Source organism: Crotalus tigris, unplaced genomic scaffold, assembly GCF_016545835.1.
Source record: "Crotalus tigris isolate CLP2741 ecotype Arizona unplaced genomic scaffold, ASM1654583v1 scf7180000018122.1127207, whole genome shotgun sequence".
Lineage (NCBI taxonomy): Eukaryota > Metazoa > Chordata > Lepidosauria > Squamata > Viperidae > Crotalus > Crotalus tigris.
The window spans coordinates 898600-918817 of NW_024096835.1; the positions used below are offsets into that span (position 1 = coordinate 898600).

At 35.8% G+C, this 20218-nt stretch overlaps 1 protein-coding gene across 5 annotated transcripts in view; it reads left to right on the top strand.

Moving 5' to 3' along the window:
• The window catches only part of ARHGEF3 (Rho guanine nucleotide exchange factor 3), a 124726-nt gene that overhangs the window by 70854 nt on the left and 33654 nt on the right, over positions 1-20218 (top strand). The window contains exon 1 of one of the 5 annotated variants that reach the window (XM_039348151.1): positions 5587-5867. The exons of the other annotated variants lie outside the window; for them this stretch is intronic. Within the exon in view, the coding sequence (XP_039204085.1) occupies positions 5772-5867 (96 nt within the window). The 5' untranslated portion in view covers positions 5587-5771. Of the gene's footprint in view, positions 1-5586; positions 5868-20218 lie in introns of those variants that run through there. 5 annotated transcript variants of the gene reach the window in all.

The following is a 20218-nucleotide window of genomic DNA, read 5'->3' on the forward strand; positions in this document are numbered from 1 at the left end:
AAACTCAGCTTCCCAGAAGGGCTGTTTTAGAAAAAGGAAACATTAATTTATTATTTATTCAAGCACTCTGCACATAGAGAAAAGCAGCAGAGTTTGGAATTACTTCAGGATGGTCCAAGTTATAATTCATTGTGTCATAGGTAGAGAAGGGTACTTTTTTCAAACCTTTTCTGTTGAATATTTCTCAAGGCCTTGTTTTATCTAGTACAGTAATGTAGTGGCTGCATTCTGTATCAGCTGCAGCTTCTTTACAGACTTTTAAAATGGCCTGTTTAGAGTGTGCTATCTTATGGTATTTCATTCTTTGCAGGGATATCAGCATTTTTTTTTTTATGCTGGGTGCTTATATATGCATATATTTAAAATAACACCAATGTATGCACATGTGAGTGATTTCTATAGTTCTTTTAAAGTTTCATTTAAATTGGAATACTTAAATTAGACCTAAGGCAGTATGGAACCTTGTCATCGGTTCCCGGGCATTTCAGAGTTATTTTGATGTTTTGCTTAAGTCTTTAAAACTTACCATAAATGATAAATAAAAGAATGATGTAAATTTACAAATATGTAAATATTTGCCTTTGATAAAATTGTTTCTTTTATTTTGAGCGTCCCAGAGTCAGTCTAGGGTCTGCTGGCACTTTAATAAGCAAACAAATATTTCTATCATGGTAAGAACAGATTCCTTGACACTTAAAGGTAAAAAAACTTGAAAACCTTTGTTCTAATTTACAAAACCTAATTTAGCTCAATGTTTGTTTCATTTGGTTCAACATTCTGTGGTTAGGATGTCATATATAACTTACACTGTATGTGTATATGACGTATACTAACCTTGAACAAAGTATCATTTAAGTAAAACTTAATTATTAATCAGTTGTGACCTACATTTACATTTACTGTACAGATAGTCCTCGCTTACCAATCACTTGTTCAGCAATTGTCAAAGTTGTAGTGGTGCCGAACAAGTAATATTTATGACCAGTTCTCAAAGATCTGGCTGTCACAGTACTCCCATGGTTATAGATTGTGATTCAGGCATTTGCCAATAGCTCACACTTAAGACAGTTGCAGCATCTTGTGGTCATGTGATCACCATTTGAGACCTCCTCTGTGAGCTTCCCAAAACCAAAGTTGCTGGAGAAGCCAGCAGAGAAGGTTGCAAATCACTCTGTTATATACTCCCCTGGCCTTCTTGTGCACCATGTTGTGCCCTCCTTCCCTCAGTTCTGGGCACTTCCACCAACCCGCTCCTTCCTTTGTTTAGCTTCCCTATACTCATGCCAACCTGCACTCTTCTTCCCTTGGCCTTCTGCCACTCACACAAATTTACTTCTGCCTTCTCTCTCACTTCCTGTGCTTTCACACTGCACCACACCACCCTTTCCCTCAAATTGCATGTGGTCTTCAGTGGACTTCCCAAGGCCTCCCACAATCCCCTGTGATACCCCCCCTTGTTCCTCACCTGGGAGTCCTAGCAGTGCCCACTTAACTACCCACACACCTTAAGCTTATGATGTTCGCAAGTGCCTGGATGACCAAGACATTGCTAAGAATTATCTAAGTCTAAAGTCATGCGACATTGTGCTTTATATTTGCATCACTTAGTGCCAATCCCAACTGCTGTCATAACTGAAGGATTACCTGCAATATAAACTAGGAGTGGCATGTAACAGTGTCAGATGATAACGGTAAATTCATATTAATGATTGAGGTGGGAATTAAAAATCCAAGGTTTATTAGATAAATTCTGCATAGAAAAACCATGTTGATTTTGCATCAGTGCATTCCCCTCCACTTCTTTAACAATTGTATTAACCCTCTGACCTGTCTGGTTTGTGTTTAATGTCAGTTGTTTTCTGGTAAACCTAGCTAGAAGCACCAGAATCAGGGAAGAAACAGATTCCTTGAATAATAAGAGGAGAGAGCAATCCCAGAAGAAGAAACTCATGAATAGAGAAATACATGGAAGAAGTTGAAAAAGAACATGGCACAGCCATGGGAAGACTCAAAGGTCTTCCCTTAAAACAGAGCAGAAAAGGATCACTTAGAAACCTGTAGAAAGCAAATGTCAGGCCCTACCGAAACTGTAAGGGAGGTCTGATTTTTCTGAAGATACAATTCTGACAGAGTAGGAAACAGTGATGGAAAGCAGAAAAGTACTCGTGGTTTACCTATTGTTGTTTTTAAAGAGTCATTAATGAGATGGGCGGCATATAAATTTGATTCATATATTAAATCTGTGCTTATCTGTCATGTAAATTCTGTTAAATCTTGCCAGGCTGTTCAAATTGAAAGGAACTAGGATCTCATACAGCACAAAAGGATATTACAGTTCCTTGCTTCTATCCTGACTTCTACTCTGCCAGTCTCCTATTCTTGCCTGCCCCCTAGAGCTATTGATCAGATGGATCCATGGTCCAGCCTATCAGATATAATGGTGTTTGGATCTTTCCTTCAAAGAAATAGAGAACATTGTTCCTCTCCCAAACAAGTTTCCATTTTTTTTCCACAAAAGCACTCCTTCCTTACTTTTTATAATTTTTTTTTTTAGAATTTTCCTTCTCCCTCCCTTCCATTCTCTCTGAAAACAATTTTTTAACATTTGCTCCTGAGATCTGCCTCCCCTTAAAAGTTTATTTTCCTGGGCCGGTATTAACTAGGATCAAAGTTATCCACTCGCTTATTAATTTGAGTAATCTAATGGCTACCCATCTCATAGCAATTGGTCTGGGCAGTGTACAAAGGATTAAAACCAAAAGCAGTAAAAATAACTTGAATACTCAAGATAGTGTATCTTTGAGATCTAAAAATAATTCCAGTTCACAAGCAGTAAAACAACAGCCAACCAGATCAACCAGCAAAGCCCGCTTAACTTTCCAGCCCAGATGCCTGCAGGAACAGCCAGATCTTTAATGGCCTTGAAAAAGGCCAACAAGGTCAAAGCCATTCAAATCTCTGGTGGGATGCTGTTCCATAGAGCAGATGATGCAACAAAGAGATTATGCCTATGGGGTTTATCTCCACGATAAAAGAGTCATGCTGGATGCCCTCCCTGTTAGTTCTGGTGGAGTGAGCAAAAATAATTGGGAATAGGTGCCTTCCCCACAAATAGCCTGGCTCTTTACCACATGGGGCTTTGTAGGTGATAACCAGGACTTTGAATCACATGCTGAAGTTCATTGGAAGTCAGTACAGCTAATGGGGAAGTGATCTTATATGAGTGCTATAAAACTCTCAAGATTGCTTGTGCTGCAGCATTCTGGACCTGTTGCAGCCTCTGGAGTCTCTTCAGAGAAAGCTATGTAGCGTGCATTACGCTAATCCAAATGGGAGATTATGTGAGTTATCATGAGTAGGGTTTCCTTAATCCCAACTGAAAGAGATCCAGATAATCTGCTTCCTCCAAGGCCTTCTGGAACTGTAAGCCAACTACCTTCCTTCAAATGAATAAAAATTGGGCAGTTTTGTTGATCCATTGATGGTTTCTTGAGAAACTGGACAACTTTCTCTTCAACACAAGTGGAAACAACACCTGTCTCAAGTAAGCATTCTCTATCTCTTGAGAGTCCTTAATCAATAAGGAGGGATCTTAATTTGAAAAACAGAGAGCTGGACTAATAATTCCAAAGATCTGCTTCATCTGGATCATCAAATTATTTGGTGATGCAAATCCAAAAGATGTGTATATTCAGATTCCAACTCCAACTGAATCCAAGCAACTTTATTTGATAGACGTGGAGAATAATCTTCCCAGCCGTCCTGAACCCCTCTTACTCAAGATGATCAGGGCTACCAGCCATCTTTGTGCAGATATAATAATTTTGTTGGCCTTATTGCTAATAGATAATTCTTAAGAAATGCTCTTACCTATACAGTACTTAGATGAGGTTTTCCTCCATGAATGCTCTGAGTGTCTCTTATGTTTCATAATTTGGAGTTTCTTCAAGACCCGCATTCAAATTCGGAAATAAATATTGTATAATTCTCTAATTCTCAAAAATGATCTTATATCGGATTTTATCAGTGTTATTTTCCACTGCGGGAAGAAGGCATTACACTATTGGGCATGCTTAGAGTTTGCAGAGGAAAAAGTGTTTAGCATCCAGATCCCAGGAGATGAAAAAAAAAATACTCAGTGCTAAATGATTTAAGACGTTTGAAAAGGTAGATTGTTATAACAATATGTAGTCTTGCCTGATAACAGAATATATTTACATTTTTTTCTCAATTTTTTGGGGAATTCTAGATTGATTAATAACAAGTTAAAACATAATCCTGAAGAAGTGATTTTGTACTTTAAAACTAGTTACCTTTAAGAAAAATGCTAGTTAAAAAGACAATATTTCCAATGGAAAAAATATCTGAAAATGCAAAGTTTATTTTAGGTTTGAAGCCTCCTTAAAACATTCATTTACAAAAATTATAAGAATTAAGTGCTGTAATTTAATTACATTTTTTTAAAAAATATACAACTGTCCATATATTTAGTAAATCATACCTTATGGTGGATAACTTGTGCAACTTTTGCAATTTCCTCTGTAATATTTCTGAAAATATTTTTTTCCTTTTCTCATTGTTCTAATCATAGTTGTTTTTCTTGCATCCCAAATATGTTGTTTTGCAATTGCACTTTAAACAGCTAATAGGCAAAGTTAATAGAAACAAAATACAAAGTATATATATAGAATATTTTGCCATATATCTCTTGCATTAAGGTGTCTCCAAAACTCTTATCCCCTCCTTTTATACTTTGATAGACAACATGGATTCAAACATTTTAGAATCCATTGGGCCATAATTTTTTTTTGCTTGATTTGCATTGGAGAAGTAGAACCTGTCTGTTTAAACTGAAGTGCAGTTTAACTGTCTAAACAGACATTTCTGCTATCCAATGAGAAAAGGCAACAATGGTAGATAAACAAGCATTTGATTCAGTTTTTTCCCTCGTAGAGCACTACCTCAATAAGTACAGTTCAGAAAGTAATATTGAAGGAGCTTAATTGTAAAGACATTTAATTTCTTTAAGTGCATTTATTTCCATAATTAACTACTCACATAAATATAGTTTGTGTCTATGTATGTTTGAATGAGTGTGTGCAGGTGTCTATGTATGTAAACATTTTATATGCCATTTTCAGAATCTGTTTTCATAAGACAACTTATGATTGAGAAGAGTACCATTTTAGAATATGTGGGTAGGGATGGAGGTGGAATTGTATATATGAAAGATGTTTTATAAAAATGTAGAACTAAGCATACAGAATTCCACCCTTCTTTTTTGTGTGTGTGTGTATATGCTAATATTCCTGGATATTACACTTTAAATGTAAATGTCCATTATTCACATAGTATTTTTAAACAGCTGAGGGCTATGAGCAGTGTGTGTTGTTTTTCCTTGCTTTCTGAATATATATATATGGTTTTAGTGCAGTTTTTTTCACTGACTTCTGAATATGCTTTGAGTAATTTGCTGTATATTGCTGATGTAAACTGATATATGTCACCCATTCTCCTCCCATCCAGTGTCAGTGGGTGGGTCTCAGGAATAAGCCATATTCTGTTACACTTTCTTGACATACTCAAGAGCTGTTCTGCTTCCTGTTTCTGTGGGATAAAGAGTTGTCTTGAATAATGCAGCAGGAGGAGGTTCAAACGTCAAGCTGCTAAACGCCTCAGAGGCTGTAAACAGAAGACTTGGCTTTCCTTTCAGTATTCGGTAGACTGCAGAATCAGCAGTGATCTCTGAAACTGCTCCTACTTCAGCCACCATGGTGGCAAAGGATTATCCCTTTTATTTTACAGCCAAGAGAGCAAATTGTGGCTTGGAAGTACAAACAGCAAGCATCTCAGCACGAGAGCTAGAGGTATGTTTTTTAAACATTTGAAATATTTAAATTTCAAATAGTAGTTTTCGAATCAAAAGAATCTACATTAGCTGGGGAAAACAATGATTCAGAACCTCAGAGATGGATATTGATCTCATATTTTGCACTGACAGTGCTTATACAAGTGAAACAATACACTGATGCGCACTCATAACACAGTTAGAATATACTTTCTTAAAACAGGATTAAGTGCTGCAGTAAATGGTTGAGATTATTAATGTGTGTTTAATTGTCTAATATTAGTTGTTTTGATTTGGTGAAATGCATAGTGATTTGATTTGGTAAAATGCACAGTGGTATTTTTCATAGACAGAAAAGGCAAATATTGTTATAAATCATTACTATATACTTAAAATTCTTAAGGATGTTAATATTGACTTTTTAAGCAAGCTATTATAATCTGGCAGCACTACTAGCAAACAAGAAGGATGAAGGAATGAACAATAAAGTTGAATACATAGTGCTGAATGTATGTAATTCTATGATAATTTCCTATGGAAGTAGTTTCTCCAACTTTTTAACATTATTTACCGTATGTTAACTTGATTCATCTCATAACTTTTTGACAATTTTAAATATCAGCTTTGTATTTTAACATTATGTCTTATAAAATATATTACTTTGCAAAGTACTTTGCATTTTCTTATATTTTAATAAGCAGAATATTACATTGTTGTACTGTCTTTGATGCATAGTTGAATGGAATATAAGCTTCCAGAATTGACTTCTTTGAATTAGTTAAAAATAGTTTTTAACATGCATGCTTTAAAGAAGCTGTAATTGTTCCATATGTAGCTGTAAAAAAAAAATCTGATTTTTGCAAGAATAATAATTTTGACGCTTGGGGTTCAAAATTACATTTTGTACATTTAGATGATGAGTCCTGCAGATGTGATTTTTGTATTTCAGTATTTAGATAAGCTGTATATAATGGAAAAGTGATGTCTTCTCTTAAATAAATGCATAGATAAAACCCCTTTTTGAAAATATAAAAAAGGTATGGTATCCACATAGCTTACAAATCTCCATTTTGTAGTCTAAAATAAGAACACGCTTCCTGTATTTCACAGGCAGTTGTTTCAGTTCATTCTTTGTGCAGGTGAGCCAGGAAATGGTTAATTATAGCTTTCCATTATGCTCTAAGTGGGAAACTATTTTTTATGGTTTCCAACAAACAAGAAAATGGAACCACGATTTGAAGTTGGAGACTATTAATACATTCCCTGTTGGAACATAAAGCAAATGTTGGTCTACAAAAACTTCACAGTTTATTCATTGCAAAAAGGAAAGAGCAAAGTGATTACATGCAAGAATATGAATAATGCACATTTGTATTTAATTGTGATTATCCAAATTTGATCAAAATCATCTATGATATAAGATAAATTAGTACCAGTTTATTTATTGATTTGATTTTGATTTTTAACTTGCCTTTATTACTTTCTAAGTAACTCAAGGCAGCAGACATACCTAATACTCCTTCCGCTCCCATTTTCCCCACAACAGCAGCCCTGTGGAGTTGGGCTGAGAGAGGAGGATTGGTCTAAAGTCAGTCACCCAGTTAGATTTCATGGCTAAGGTGGGACTAGAACTCACAGTCTCCTGGTTTCTCCTGGTTACTTTCTTTCCCTCTGTAACTATTGGAACACATTAAGTTGTTTTAAAAATTTCTAGATTATTAAAGAAAGAAGCTAAATGTCTGAAAATATCACTCTCTCATTTGCCATGAGTATTTGAAACTGATTGAGATTATGTATATACTGTAGCTGAAAAATGTTAGTGAAGTAAAGACTATATTACAGGTTCTGTGAATTCATGTACATTTATTCTTAAATGATATTTTTGATTTTATTATGAGAGTACTGTAGATCTTACATTCTCCATACAAGTTGGTACTTTGGAGAAATCGTGTAAATATCAATATATGAAAATTATAATTACAATATTGAAAAATATTGTAAAGTACAGTATATAACATACCATCATTAGGCATATGTTCAAATTTGCGGGAACAAATTTTGCCCATTCCTAGGAGTAAGGCTTACCAGCAAAACTAATGGCTATAGGCTTGCATAAGAAATTTTGCATTGTGTAGTTAAATTATTCAAGAATGGTTTCAGTTGCAGATACACCTGAAATGGAAGGGAAATGGGGTAAATATAAATGTGACCCCATGAGAACATCCAAAGAAAGCAATATCTTATTATAATTTTATTGTAGTTTTGAGTTCCAGAAAGAGCTACTTCATTTTGTAAAATTTTAAAAAACAATAACAAACAGTGGTGTTAAAAGCTGTACAAGCCAAGAATTGCTTAAGAATTCAGTCTGTGACAGCTCAGCTTGTAAGTAAATTACCTTTCTTGCTGAGCTTGCTAAGTCATCTGATTTTTGTTGGGTTGAGAGATGCATAGTTGAAGATGTAGTTCTCCTAGTCTGTTTTACAGATTAGATTAATGGTTCCATCCAACTTCTATAATATTGTAGAGTTTAGAAAAGAATACTGAGGTCCAGTTCAAGACACTTTTCTAAACTTTTAGGATATTTTGGTAAGGAAGGGTAGTTTTGATTGTCCATTTAATTGCACAGCTTTTCTTTTTATTTTGATATCTAAGATTTTTGTTATTAGTTAATGTTGGAAATTTTGGTTACAAATATCAGTTATAGAAATTACATCTCAAAATGAAGTGGACAGATGTATAGTGGTGAACTGCTTCCATTGTCTTTATTAGTATATGTACTAATTTAGTCAGTAGATTTCATTAAAATGGGCACAAAGCTTTTTCATAACATATAAGATTCTGCATGTTATTACTAAACTAAATACTGGGAAAGTAATAATATATATATATATATATATATATATATATATATATATATATATATATATAATTTCACAATTTTTAAGTTTTGTGAATCCATCTAAAATCAAGAATTTTGAACTGTAATGTAATGGGATAAAGACTGAAAAGAAGAACCATTTTATACACTGTAACCTAGTTTCATAATGATAGTAAGTTTCAACTCTGTGAGTTCATACTTAGGGAGTGTCAGTTGTGGACATCAAAGGAGACTGAATGCTACTTAAAGCAATGAATTTGTATGTTTTTTATCTTATTACCATCCTGTTTTTAAATAAGAACTGGGATGCAAATACAGATAAATAAAGGTTCTAAATGACCTATATATTAATACTTTCTGCATTTAACATAAGTATAGTAAACCTGCTTAACTTTTGATGGGAAATCTCCAAGGAATTCCAGAACCAGACACGAAAGGTGAAAAAAAAATCCTACAATATAAAATAGAAAAACACTTGGAAATTGCTGCTAAAAGAATAACATGGACATATCCATGAAATCAGAAGGAACTGAATTTAACCTGAAACAGACATTTTTTTTTTACTGCAATAACATCAAAATCAGTAATTGGATCACTGTTAAGAGATTTGTTAATCAGCCATTAAGGAGTTTTTAAAAACAAAAATAATAATTGTGCACTTTATATAAAACTTTGTAGATGTTGATGATGGAAAACTATCTGCAAGACCTTCACAGCATCACAATTTGTAATTCTGTAATTATAAGATTGTAATTTGAACAATTCCAATCACCAAGCTAGAAGAAACAGGTTTGGTTGAGCAAAGACCAAAACATTGTGAAAATGTTTTAAGATCAAGTACCGTAAAGATCTTTACCTTCTCCAACCAAAAGCAAGGAAGGAAAAGAAATGGCTAAACTCTTCCTTCTTTGACTATCCACCTGAAAGTAGTTAAACAAAAGAGCAGCCTGGTCTGTAGCAGGCTAGCTGGCTTTATGCCAGAAACAATGGGAAGCAGACAAGGCTGTTGTCAAGATCATCCCCATTTCCTTTGCTGGGGTTACTGTGCTGTCTGGAACAATTCCAAGAACCTGAAAGCAGCCAAAGCAGAACTGAGAGTCTTGGCTGTGGTCTAAGGTGGATTCTGCAGGATGATGTGCTTCTGAAAGGTTGTCATGAGGGGAATCTGTCAGGCTGCCCTTTTCTTTTAAGGACTTATGAACACATCAGCTGAATCCCAGGAGCCGGGGAGGTGGGCTGAGGCAAGAGTTACAGGAAAACAGATCACCCAGAAGCTCTGCAGTAGTTCAGTGATGCAAATGGAAAAACTATCTCCCCCCACCCCATCCGCCCAAGGTTTGGGTTAGACCACACCTGAGCCAAAAATAAATCAACTCATCTGCCCAACATACGTACTGTACTGTGCTTGAGATTGCACACCCGCAGATCTGATTCTGGAGGAGCATAACGCCTCCCTGTGGCAGCAATGTGAGTTTTAAGCATAAGGCAGACTGGAATATATTGTTCCAATTAGGCCACTTGGGAGACATAGAGAGGGGTCTCAGACACAAACTGGTGGGGTGTGGGTTGGATAGAAAGAAATAGGTTCTGAGGAAGATACTGAGAGGGAGACAGTTGAGAGGTTGGTTGGTGAAGGATTAGCATGAGAAACATTTTGAAGTTAATGAATCGGTGTGAAATATCAGATTTGTCTAGAAGCAGTCTGCATCTCTAAGACTTAGAGGTAATTAGTACGGTATGTAGCAGATTCAGATTAGGGTTTCAATTAGGAGTCTGCCTCTTTTTTTTTCTGAAGTAAATCTTGTTTAAATTATACTGTAATTTGATCTTACTTAATATTTAAATAAGACCTGGAGGAACGTTGTCCATGGGGTCGCGATGGGTTGGACACGACTTCGCAACTAACAACAACAAATATTTAAATATTTCATTGGAAAATACTATAAGTTATAGCAAAGAGATCAATCACGTTTTCTGAGAAACAAGGGTCAGAGGTCCTGTTCAAAGAATTTTCTTCTCTAAAGGCCATTTAATATGTGGCATAACAAACTTGTGACAGTAGATTTGTTTACTATTCTACAGTCTGAAAATATTTTACTTTCAGACTGTAGAGTAGTAAACAAATCTATTGTCACAAGGTGGGTTGGTTGGTTAGTTAGCCAGCTTTGTTTGTTTAACGTTGTCATTTTAAAGAACCATTTTTAAGAGGGAAAGGAGGGAAAAAACAAGAAACTGTAACATCCTCTAAAATGAATGTTCAAAGCTGTTTCTACTGTAAAGAACTTTGACAATTCAACTACATTTTGCCTCAAATAGCAACCTTTATTCTAAAGAAATCTGAGCAGGACACAATAGCAGATGAAAAAACACTTTTTCTGCCACCTGTTCTTCCGAGGGTTAATTTGTAGCTTTTCAAAACCTGAAATTAAAGTCATTATTTACAGGAAAGGCATCACTTTTCACAAAATTGATTTTGCTGCAATAGATGATTTGGCATGACCTCTATTATCCCAGATAACAAGATGATGTGCTATGTCTGCCTCTGCAGATCAGTTTTAGAATCTTTGGGTTTTCTGCTTCTCTCCTGCATATAAACAAGCTGGAAATGACCAGTTTAAGAAATCCTGCTCCACATTTCAACCCTGTGCTCTGCTTTGATTACAATGACAGATAACACAGCCCTGGTTGGTGGATTCCCTTCTAATTTTTTTTTCATCTTTTTTAAGGACTAGTGGAATAAAAGTATGTTATAGTTCTCCCCGAAACTAGAAAGTGAATAATTGTTAGAATATTTGTTAATTTCACCCAGAAAGAAATAAAGGGCCAGCATTTCCACCACTGCCACCTGTTTAACGCCTTTCCCCCCCACTACAATTTTAGAGTTCATCGAGTTATATATCCCAATACTACAGTTTTATATCTGGTTATTTGGTCTACAAAGGAAAACTTGGTGGAACTTTTAAAAAAATTTCACCAGTTAAAACAAACATAATGGAAAGCCTTTTATACCAACCTGTTAAAAATAAAATAAGCAACACCGCCTCCCCCAAAGATCCACTCTTTTGTCTCAAACAACTGAGCAGTTTTGTAAGAAATGGTAAAGGAGGCAGAGACAGAACCAGTAGGCAAGGCGTGCCCACCAGCTAGCTGGAAAGATAGTAAAAAGTAAAATTAAGTATTGCTTATATATATGAACTATGAAATGAGGTTAGAATATTTATTTTTGGGAAATCACTAGATCCAGGCCTTTTTTCAAAATGTGAAATATACTTCTTAGGATACAAAATGAAATTCTGCCGCTTAAAGAATGTTTTAAAAAAGGGATATTATTTTTTATGATGGCATTGTAAGAAATTTGAACATTTTTTAGGTCATATATATTTGATCTTCTGTTATACTCTTGTGGGGGGTTAAAAATATCTCATATGGTAATATAATCTTGAGAAGAAATAGAGTTAAAGATCCCAGTGTGATGTTGAACTACATTCCTAGAATACAACGTTTGCCATCTCATGAAGAGCAGCATTGATAGAATGTTTCAGCGTTTCTCAAACTTGACCACTTTAAGCCATGTGGACTTCAACTCGCAGAATTCTCCAGCCAGCATGCTAAATTCTGGGAGTTGAAGTCCACATGATCAATTTTGAAAAATAGTATACAGAATAACAGAATTGGAAGGGATTTTAGAGGTCTTCTTTAAAACCTCCAGTGTTGTAGCACCCACAACTTCAGGAGACAAGTTGTTCTACTGGTTAATTGTTCTAACTGACAGGAATTTTCTCCTTAGTTCTAGGTTGGTTCTTTCCTTGATTAGTTTCATCTGTTTCTTCTTGTCCTGCCTTCAGGTGCTTTGGATAATAGCTTGACTCCCTCTTGTTTGTGGCAACCCCTGAGATATTGGAACACTGCTATCCTGTCACCTCTCGTCCTTCTCTTCATTAAACTAGACATACCCAATTCCAGCAACCGTTCCTTATATGTTTTAGCCTTCAATCCCCTAATCATCTTTGTTGCTCTTCTCTGTAGTCTTTCCAGAGTCTCAACATTTTTTTTTTTATATTGTGGCGACCAAAACTGGATGCAGCATTTCAAGTGTGGTCTTACCAAGGCATTATAACATTGTATTAACACTTTATGTGATCTTGATTCTGTCCCTTTGTTAATGCAGCCTAGGACTGTCACTATCAAATTTGGGGCATGAGCAAGGGTGTCTTGTACTATTTTTTGTTATCATTCAGCAAGGCTCTGGTAGTGGGATTAAAAAAAAAAAATCTGAGTTGGCCTATCTGAGAATTGGGTCCTTTATGTACATAGGTTTGATCTTGAAGAACAATTCTATCTATCATGCTTAAGTAATTTTGATTGGATATTTCAAAAACGTAAATGATAGTCTTGCCAGAGTTCATCTGTTAGTTTTCCCATCTATTCATGGTATTATTCTACTGACCTTTATTAGAGATTGGTTACTTCTGACCCACAGCACTTTGAACAGGACAGGAGAAGCTCAGTGCTGGAAGTACCAGGAAGTGAAGGAAGAGAGATAGATGGTAGCTTGCTGTAAACTCACTTTCCCTTCCAAAAATCAATGCGAAGGATTGAATGTGAAACTTATATTGACTTAGCCAATCAAATAACTGGCACTTCTTTTTATTGTTCCATCATCTGCTTGGCAACTGGCATGTAGTTGCAGTGTTTCAGGGTCATGTGATTGCCTTTTGTGACCTTCTGACAATCAAAGTCAATGGGGAAGCCAGATTCATTTAAAAGCCATGTTACTAACTGAACAATTGCAACAATTCACCTAACAATTATGTCAAGAAAGATTGTAAAATGGGTCAAAACTCACTTAATTGTCTTACTTAGCAATGGAAATTTTGGGCTTAATTGCAATCATAAGTCAAGGTAGAGGTAAAGAGATCCCTGCAAATTTTACTCCACTAGTTATTGCCAAATATAGGGGGCGGTGCTCATCTCCGTTTCAAGGCCATTGAGCCAGTGCTGTCCGAAGACATTTTTGGATTCTTGTGGCCAGCATGACGTCATGGAGCACTGTTAACTTCCCACTAAAGTGATACCTATTTATCTACTTGCATTTGCATGCTTTCAAACTGCTAGGTAGGCAAGAGCTGGAACAAGTAAGGGAAGCTCTCCTCATTGCATGGTGCTTGGGTCTCGAACCTGGGCTGCCGGCTTTCCAGCCCACAAGCCTTGTGTCTTAATGGCTAAGTCACTGGGCCATCCCTGTAAGTTGCGGGCTACCTGTATAATTGTCGCTCCCTAGCCCTTTTTTGAGACTAGTTCTGTATATGGGGAGTACTTCCAAGGGCATTTCCATATAGGTACCACCACCAACAGCTTTGTTCTCAGTAAAGTTAAAGAGGTAAGATCTGATTAGTAGTTAAATGAGAGTTCATCAGGTAACCGCATGTTTATAGAGTAAATTGGGAAATTAAAACAAAAAAATTGAAAGAATTGAATGGTAGACTTCCTCAGTGCTACCAAGAAAAATGTCAGAATCAGTTCTCTGAAGGTTGCAAGTAAAACAGCCTGAAATTAGGCTACTCTAATAAAACAGAGATACAGCAGCAAAAATCATCCTGTCATGGTTCTGATAGATGAGACCAGTAGAAATAAGAACTCCAGGCAATTGCTTTCCTCAAAGAACACATTTAATGGCTACGTAGTATCGCTCGAACAAAGGTGAAATCAAGACTGAAAGTTTCACCCCCCACCCCAGGTTAGAAAGTAACAAGATGAACTTCCCACCTCTGCAATATGTCATAAATCACAATCCCCAATTAACTACTTTGGCAGGCTTTCTAGTGGAAGCTTCAGCCCACCAAAACCTAGGTAGCTTGACCTTGGTTCCCACAGAACAGTCATTGTTATGTCTAAACTAAAAGAATACATCTCCCCCTCCCATTGCTGTGGCAACCGAAAATGAAGTGAAGATGGCTGCAGCCAAGATTGTTTGAACGTTGACACATCCTTTGTGTCCAAAAGAGTGGGTTCAAACTGTTATATTTTATGGGTGGGAAAGAGAAGTGCAAGGATTTGAATGTGATTAGAATTCTTTCATAATAGCAGTTCCTACCTTGACTAATAAATTTTCTTAGCATTGCTTGTCTTGGAGAAGCTCTACGTATGCCAGCTTCCTGCTGAGGTAGTTAAAAACAATTTTGACATCACAAGCCTATTTAAGAAACCAAGCTTCATTGAAAGGAGAGTTTACCTACTTTGCAAATCATGAATAAGATTATAGTTCTTTGCTCATATAGCCATATTGGGAAGAGAATTCATACTTTTGGCAATTTGAAAAAATATGGGAAATGAAGCCTAATTCAAATGTTAAACAGAAAGCTGTCCAGTAACCTTAAACAAACAAGGGGATACTACACTTACTCCTTACTCAACATTACACCATTAGCTAAGCATTCAATCTATTCTCGCACAATTTAGTTCCATCCTGTACCATCCTTGCTATATTCAGCTTCCAAGTTTCAACTCCAGCACAAAAAAACCCATAATTCATACCTATTCATTTTATCACACACTTTTGTCACAATGAATATAATAATTTTACAACAGTAATTTTTCTTTTTCATATTCATGTTTCTCAATTACTTAATCAACAGCAAAAATCTGATCTGTGATGACGTCTCCTAGATTAAAGTTACACTGCACTTTCCAGATGTTGTACATTGCCACTTTCTAGGCACACTTAACAAATTCTAGTTTGTTTATCTCACATTTACTCTTGTTAAATTTCCTTTTGTGCAAGTGAACAATAACAGCATTCTTCCAATCTTCAGGCACAGATGCGTATTTACAAACAAATCACAGAGCCACTCCAAAAGCAAGTCATATCCCTTATTTTAACATTTCTGCTCCAATACTATCTACTTCTTCATCCTTACATTCTTCATCATTCTCTTGGTGTTTTCTTGGGCACAACAGCAATTATTTCAATTCCAATCTTCAACTTATTGTTATTATTCTCATATCAATCTTTATTCTTTCTAGTATTCTCTTACTTCAATTTCAATCCAAATCATTTTATACTTTAGTTTTAATAGCATACGCTCTGCTGGAGGATCTGCCTTAATCCAAATTTCTTCATCAAAGTTGCAGTTTTTCCTGCATGTTCTGTCCTGTTCTTCACTGTTTCTTGCTGTCTTTGCAGCTTTATGTTCACATTATGCAATATATTTTATTATTTTTGGCAGCAATCATTCTTATGTGCATTCTTCCATCATCTGTAGTTTCTATTGAATTAATATTTCCATGAAGCATCCTTTTTCAGACAACTTAACATAACTCATCATACTTCTGTTGCATGCTCTTTATGATGTTCGTTTTCATTCTGTTCTAAGAAACTTCCATATACGCTTTCCTTTCCTTACAACTAATCCACTTTTCATTAAGATTGGCTATATTATCTAATTGTATTGATAATTGTCTATTAATATTGTTTTATAATATAATTAATTGTGCCATCAGTGTCAACTCTTAGTGACCATATAGATTTTTTTCATGATAGCAATAACACTTAGACTTATATATCCCTTCACAGTGCTTTACAACCCTCTCTAAGCGGTTTACAGAGTCAACATATTGCCTCCAATAATCTGGGTCCTCATTTTACTGACCTCAGAAGGATGGAAGGCTGAGTCAACCTTGACCTTTCTGTCCTTCCACAGGCTCCCTAAACACAGCTCCTCCACCAAACACTAGGCTAAACTAGGATGAGCATATAGAAAATGTAAATCTCTTGAAGGAGAAATACATGAAGTGTTAATACCACTTTATAATACCACTTTATAATACCTTGGTAGTATGTATAGTCAAGGCCATGGTTTTCCCAGTTGCACTGTATGACTGTGAAAGTTGGACCATAAGAAAGGCTGAGCGCAAAAGAATTGAGGCCTTTGAACTATGGTGCTGGAGGAGACTCCTGCGAGTCCCCTGGGCTGCAAGGCGATCAAACCGGTTAGTCCTAAAAGAGATCAAACCTGACTGCTCTTTAGAAGGCCAGATCCTGAAGTTGAAACTCAAGTACTTTGGCCACCTAATGAGAAGGAAGGACTCACTGGAGAAGAGCCTAATGCTGGGAAAGATTGAGGGCAATAGAAGAAAGGGACGACAGAGAATGAGGTAGCTGGATGGAGTCACTGAAGCAGTAGGCGTGAGCTTAAATGGACTCCAAAAGATGGTAGAGGACAGGAAGGCCTGGAGAAACGTTGTCGATGGGATCGTGATGGATCAGACACCTACTTCACAACTAACAACAACAACAACTATGCCTTGATAAGGCCACACTTGGAATACTGCATCCAGTTTTGGTCACCACAATGTAAAAAAGATGTTGAGACTCTAGAATGAGTACAGAGAAGAGCAACAGACTGAACGCTAAAACATATAAAGAATGGTTGCTGGAATTGGGTATGTCTAGTTTAATGAAGAGAAGGACAAGGGGGGACATGATAGCAGTGTTCCAATATTTGAGTGGCTGCCACAAAGAAGAGGGAGTCAAGCTATTTCTCCAAAGCACCTGAAGGCACGACAAGAAGCAATGGATGGAAACTAATCAAAGAGAGAAGCAACCTAGAACTAAGGAGAAACTTCCTGACCGTTAGAACAATTAATCAGTGGAACAACATGCCTCCAGAAGTTGTGAATTCTCCAAACTCTGGAAGTTTTTAAGAAGAGACTAGACAGCCCTTTATCTGAAATGGTAGGGTTTCCTGCCTGAGCAGGAAGTTGGACTAGAAGACCTCCAAGGTGCCTTCCAGCTCTATTGTTGTTGTTGTTGTTGTTGTTAGTTGGCTTAAGTTGCTTCTGTTATTATTGTTATTTCTGTTGCTATTAGCTCTGTTCTTTTGTTATCCTGCTGTTCTGAAATCTTAACTGTATTATTTTATCATATATATATATATATATATATATATATACACATACATACACACATACACACACACACACACAAGGAGAATTAAATAGGGAATAGAACATGCTTTTTATGAGATCTTGTCTCCTCATTTCCTATATAATGCACTAAACCCATGTCATGCAAATAGATTCCTAGGTACCTCCAATTCTTCTCCAAAGAAGATGCAAGGAAATGGGGGGGAGGGGCAGAAAAAAGGACAAATAATTCAATTTACCATTAGTGTTTTGTATAATTAGGTATAGTTTTAAAAGCAATCATAGACTAGACATTGCAAGCAGTTGCAAAGTATCTTATCCACAATTGTGCAATAAATTAAAGCACTTTTACATAAGAATTCTGTGCAAAACTGGAAGTAGCTCCATACTTCAGTGATCTCACTCAGCTATGTTTGAAAATTTAAATGATTTATTTTGGACCTAGCTGTGGCAAACGTGAAGCAAAACTAAATGTAGACCTTTCTTTGCAACTCTGGTGGGTGGTCGGTTTCCACAGTACACCTCGGGAATTCTGAGTTTTACTGAGAAAAAATGGTTTGATTTCAGAGATTTTTTTCACTCCTTCAGTTCTAAATTTCAGGAGTATCCTACAGAAGAGTGATCCAATATGGTTTTCTTTTAATGTATTTTTTCACTATAGGGTTTTGGTATATCATTTTTAATTTCACCCAGTGCTGATTTAAACTAATGTAGACCTCTGTCTCTGCTCCCACCACGTTGTCCACTACTAGCATCAATATTCCTATTTCCTTAACCATGTTGCACAATTAGAAATTTTGAAAGTAAAATACAGTAACGGTGCCACAAATAGAGTGTCTACAGCAGAGACTTTCTATTTCATTTTAGTTACAACACCAGTAATTTATATTTGAAACTGAGGCTGCATATTTTAATTTTAGTATCTATTATTACATTATTAACAATTCTAGGTTCCATATTTTTAGCCTTAATCCTTCTCTCAGTGTTATGGAAATAACCCTGACATTTATGTATTCCTGAAATACTTCCCATATTTGGAGAGTCACTTGACTTTTATTTATAATTAGTTCATACGATGCTGTTTAAAATATAATGGTTTTCAGTACATAATATTCAGTGCAGGAATGTCTATGGATTTCATCAGATAACAGGTTTAGGTGGTATTGATAGTGAACTAGAATTGTGATGAATGTTCTGATCCAGACTAATAATGCCTCACTTACTAATAATTACAAAAACCTTGGTCATGAAGAGCACCTCAAAGACATGTTAGGCTGCAGTAGCCTTGTATATGAGACCCAGTCTGAAAATAAACAAGGACTCTAAGAAATATGTGAGAATAATTATTTTTATCTAATTTTGCCATGGATGGTTTGCCATCTCAATTTTTTAAGACTAGAAATATTGTTTAGCACCTATCCATTATATATGCCACTTTCAGTTGGGTATTTTTAATTATTATTATTATTTTTTTTTGCTTCATAATGTGCTTGGAACAAGGTATGACAATTTTGGAATACCTATTCTAGAAATATATAGGATACAGTAACTTTTAAAACTTGATAGTTAAATAAAGTATCTTCAAATTAGTATTTATGATTATAATTATTGTCTAAGGTTTAGTTTCTTCAGAACTGAGTATAAAGCATGTTATAACCCAGCTCTTACTAATGTACATCAAAGATAAATTCTACAACCTTTAATAATGTTAATTTGGAGTATGCATGACCAAAAGAATAGCTGATATTTTCCTAAGTAAAATGGAATGGCAGATGAATACATTTTAGAGTTAGGATGACCTTCAGGATTTCTCATTCTGAAGATTTTTTCCATTTGTGTATTATCTTACTGTATTAATAGAAAACCTTGGTTAAAAAACTTCTTAGTCATAAGCATGCTTATGTATACAGCCTTTATTAGGCGAAAAATAGCTTCCTAAGAAACAGCAAACGTAGTAAAATTATTTTTGCAGTATTTGTGCTGATCACATTGTAATCTTTTAATACTGATCCAGGTCAATGCCTTTCTAGTACTGAATCATCAGGAACAACTGGCTTATTTTCTGCAAGTAAAATAAGAATGACTCTCCTTTAATTATTCAGAAAGAAATTTGAAGGCAAGATAGTTTTTGCTGAAAGAACTGTATAGAAAACTAATAAATATTGTAAAATAAATGTACTTTAGCCTGACATTCAAGACATTTTCTAAGGCTACATGTAAGAAGTGGTATGCTGGCGTTAGCTCATACCAGCTCATGAGAATGAATTGTTAAATTTTCTGGATTTTTTTCAAGCCAGTCGCAAGCAGAACTGAGCCACTATACTGATCAGCTATTCTGCGGGTACCAGCAGAAAATGACAGTGGCAAAGGAGCTTGAAGAACCAGTTCTTAAGCATTGACCAGCACACTACTGGATATAAGGCTATATTCTTTGCAATGGGAAAAAGTCTTAGTCCAGGTGAGAGCACATCTAGAAAAGCAGCATTTGGAAGACCAACTCAAGTATCTGAACAGTGAACATAACAGGAGTTTTGGTGAGAGTTTGACAGGGTCCATGTTACAGAAGA